This window comes from Pinus tabuliformis, chromosome 5_2, assembly GCF_031772625.1.
Source record: "Pinus tabuliformis cultivar Carrire ecotype Pingquan chromosome 5_2, CPIR1, whole genome shotgun sequence".
In the NCBI taxonomy this organism is placed as follows: domain Eukaryota; kingdom Viridiplantae; phylum Streptophyta; class Pinopsida; order Pinales; family Pinaceae; genus Pinus; species Pinus tabuliformis.
Genome location: NC_142306.1, coordinates 1,062,865,775 through 1,062,869,900, shown reverse-complemented (window position 1 = coordinate 1,062,869,900; position 4,126 = coordinate 1,062,865,775). Strand labels below are relative to the sequence as shown.

Genomic DNA, 4,126 nt, shown 5'->3' with positions numbered 1-4,126 from the left:
TCAGAGGCTGAGAAAGGAAGGATGGTGGCATACCCCATAGAGAAGGAGGGGAGAAGCGTAACATTGATTAGGATTCTGTCAAGCCTTTCCGTAATGTTTCCTTTGCCTAACCTACAATTGCTCCAAGTATACCTTTGATTTTTTGGAGCTACATCAATGAGGTCATGATATTGCATAATATTTTCTAAATGAACTCTGTAGGGATCAGGGGAGAAGCTACCTCCTCGTTTCTCATTGGAATGGAGAATAAGGTTGAAGTCACCCCCTAAAATGATATTATCACTTTCTTTTGCATCTATGCTGGCTTTGAGCTCATTCCAACAACGCTCCTTGTCTTTGTAGTGATTAGGAGCATAAATATTATAGATGACTAAAATTTGCTTATCTGCTTTGTTTTCTAAAACAGTTTTGATCCAATGCTGATTGACAGTTTCCAATATGTGACTCCATGTGCTGTGATTCTAGAGAGTTGTGATTCCTCTGGAGGCTCCTCTTGATTCACTGATGTTGCCCATGTATTGCCTCTGCTATTCAATAATTCCAATCATTTCCTGCTGGCCTTGCTTTGTTTCCTGTAACAAAAAATTTCTGGTTTCTCACAATGAATAAGATCTCTTAGGGTTGCAACTTTGGAGGGGTGCCCTAGTCCCCTACTATTCCAAGACAGAAACTTCATCATTGAGTATGTGGGGTACGGGGAGGTGCTCGCCCCCCTTGGTCCTTGTGGATTGTCTCTTTGTCATATTGCCCTAGAATATAAGATTCTATGGGGTTCTGGATGCCCATTGCTATATCTTTCTAAGCATTCTCATCTCTATGTTGCTTTGCAGATTTCCTACTCGGCCCAGGTTTTTTAAAAGAGTCACTGGCAGCTCCATGATCTTTGGAGGAGCTCTTGGTTTGTCTAATAGGAGGAGGATCAAGGGAAGTCTGAGAGGTGATAACCAAAGGAAGAGAGGATTCAGTGGCATCAGTTTGGATTAGAGGAGGGGAGGAGGATTATAGGGGAAGGATATCGGGAGGGGATAGAACAGAGAAAGGATTGGATGAAGAAGGGGGCGGGGGATGAGAGAGAGGGGGGAGGGCAGATAAGGAAGGGGAGTAAGAAGAAGGGTGAGCTGCAAAGGGGACTGAAGGGCCTGCTTCCGGAGGAGCTTTGGCCATGGGGGCCAACTTATTTTTTTTTGAACTGTTTCCCACTGATCATCTTGTGAGCCATTTTCAACATCAGCAAGTTTAGTGCAGCGATTGGAAAAATGGCTGCATTCATGACATACCTTACATTTGAATGGGATATATTTGTAATCTAGCTGCTGAATATGGCTCCGATCATCCACTTTGAGTTTGATAGCTTCGAGAAGCCCTTTGCCTAAGTCCACTTCAACACAAATACGTGCACAGGCTTGCATATTATCTTTTGGTTTGCTGCGATCTATGAATCTGCCAATTGCGTTCTCGATTGCTCGAACCGATTCATCTCCCCAACAGTGAAGAGGGAGATGAGGGAGCCGGACCCAAATTGGAACAGCACTGGGAACATCTAGTTTCCGGTCAAAATTTGGGGTCCATTTATTAAGATACAGGCCTCTGGAATCCATAAAATAGGGCTCGTTCCTAAAGATTAAGTCCTTATCTTCTCTGGATTCGAAATGAAAGGTAAAATACCCCTTCCCACAAAATCTAATGGATATTTTACCTTGAATTTTATTGGACCAGTTTCTTTCAACCCATCTCTGCACAGTCTTTGGAGATGGCCAGAGGCCTGTGAATTGACCAATGAGTCCTTTTTCTGCTAGAGAGAGGGCAGCCATGCGGGGAAGGGCTGGAGGAAGATTAACTTCTTGTAACACATCCAACTTTTTGACGAACTTAGAAACGGCTGGACGAGGGTGCTGCGGAGGCAAAGATTTAACCAGGTCTGAGAAAGCTTGTTGAGCATCAGCCATCTCCGGTCTTGTTTGATTATCTATTTATTTATTTTAAAAACTAGCTATTTAATATAGTGGTTACTTATTAATATTTGTTTTTAATAAATTAATTGTTGACACCTAATCATCAGGGTTGGGTGAATATAATGTAAATAAATAATAAGTAATATGAACAGTCATCGGGAGATGAAGTGAACAATCTCTCCCTCATGTATATAATAAAGACCAACCTGAAGGAATATGATATACGAATCAATTTTGCTTTGAGGAGTTACTGCCTAGCCTAACATGGTATCAGAGCCAGCTCCCAAAAATAGTTGTAACTCCCTTCTGCCTACTGCGCTCTCTTTCCACTACCCTTGTGCGCTTTGTTTGCCATAAGTGATTCTGACCCTTTCTGCACCCACAGCATAATTATATTGCTGCATAATTGTTCTGCGCTCACTGCATAATTATATTGCTGCATAATTGTTATGCGCCCACTGCATAATTGTATTCTGAGCGGACTGAAGGCCATCTTTGTTGTGTGTTAGGATGGAGTGCTGAACCGTTGCTCATTCCACGTTGCTGCATTGAGAGCATTACTGTTACTGCGTTGAGTGCATGAATCGTCTCCATGACCAAGTTTACTGCGTGAAATGCTGCTGGTGCATGAATCAAAGCCTCTGAAGATCTACGAGGGTATGTTGCATTCGCTTATGTTACATTCGCTTCTATTCGGGGAGCCCGATGAGAACATTGCCATTGTGCTCGGAGACATCTGCGATTGGCTTACCGAGAGAATTGACCGAAAAGCTAACAAAAGCAATGCCAATGCGGATTGATTGTTGAAAGTAATAATTGATTTCGATATTCAGAGTTACTGTATTTTTATAGAGATTCAAGTCTAAAGTAACAAGTGGTGGAAGCGTTGAATGACACTGCACTTGGTACGCTGCCTTCTGATGTTGATTTCTTCAATTCCTTTGAAGATGACTTCGATGATTCCGACATAGCGTGATGGATTCCAATTGATTCTCTGATGGTACTTACATGTTTTTTTACATTTTTGCGAATACACGGTGTTAAAAACCCCGTAAGGCTTCAATAATCTTGAATGGCAACTTGTCTTTATTGTTAATTCAAGGCTCCGAGTTTGAACCATGTGAAAATTGGTTTGTGGTAGCTGTCCTATGATGTGTATGTGAGTTGAGCCATGCGTTGAATGTACATGGTATCCTATGATGTGTATTGAGTTAAATGCCATGCGTTGAATGTACATGGTATCTTGAACTGTTTTGGTACGCTGCCTATGAAGCGTTGTCCTATGATGTGAGTTGAGCCCTGATTTTGTGCATGTTTTAAAATCACCATTGTGTGTTAAATTTTTTTGAAGGGCTGCATTGGGTGATCAACGTAAAAAGAAACCGATATATATTTTGAATAGTGCCGATATATATGTCTTGGGTATGGACATTTTCTGTCAAGTTGAGTTTGCTGTCTAGTCATATCAGAACTATATTTTTTTCCCATTAAGAGTAAAAGTTTTGTAGCAGAAGTTTTTTTGTTACAGTATGCATTCAATCATATCCATCGTGGGAATAGTTCTCACTGGAAAAGAGAACTATCCTGAGTGGTCGCGGATGATAAAACACACGCTCATTTTCAATGAGTTGTGGAAAGGAGTGTGTGTTGGAGACGGAGACAAAGAGCCAGAACAACCTACCTCAGAGAAAGAGCTCGTCATTTGGGAAAACAAGAACAACAAATCTTATGCATTAATCGCAGAGTCTGTAAATGAAGAGGTGAGTCACCATATTTTGCCATTTTCAACTTCTTTTGAAGCCTTACAAAAGCTAAAAGAATTCTACGACTCACATTCTACACTTGAAGTTGTTCAACTCGTGATTAAACTCTTCACTCTTGAACTGCAAAATAATGATCCTCTTGCTCTTGCATCTGAAGTAAAGTCTATAATGCATGATATCAAATCTACTAAGGTTGAATTGGATATTCCTCTTATCGCTTTTCTCAAGGCACTTTATCCTACTTACTCCAATTATCTTGAGTCATTGCAAGCAAATGGAAATCTCAAAGATATCACCTTTGACTCTCTTGTGAAAAATTTTGCTGAATGAGAGAAAGCTTTTGGAAAGAAGACAACCCCTGAATCTTCTAAAGAGGCTATGTGCCTTTCTCATAAAGAAACGAATCCTACT

At 40.8% G+C, this 4,126-nt stretch overlaps 1 protein-coding gene across 1 annotated transcript; it reads right to left on the bottom strand.

The window, feature by feature from the left end:
* Positions 1-527: 527 nt before the first annotated feature.
* On the bottom strand, positions 528-1,946 carry LOC149162907 (uncharacterized). The gene is made up of 2 exons (XM_089435304.1): positions 1,278-1,946; positions 528-572 (listed from the first exon to the last, which is right to left on the bottom strand). Exons 1-2 carry the CDS (start codon positions 1,944-1,946, stop codon positions 528-530), a joined length of 714 nt encoding a protein of 237 aa, XP_089291430.1.
* Between the last annotated feature and the right edge of the window lie 2,180 nt (positions 1,947-4,126).

Bases quoted from the DNA above. Each gene is read 5' to 3' on its own strand.
- LOC149162907 (XM_089435304.1), bottom strand. From the start codon at position 1,946: ATGGCTGATGCTCAACAAGCTTTCTCAGACCTGGTTAAATCTTTGCCT. The intron at 573-1,277 runs GTATGTCATGAA...TTTTTGTTACAG, and splicing joins ATATCCCATTCAAATGTAAG to GAAACAAAGCAAGGCCAGCA.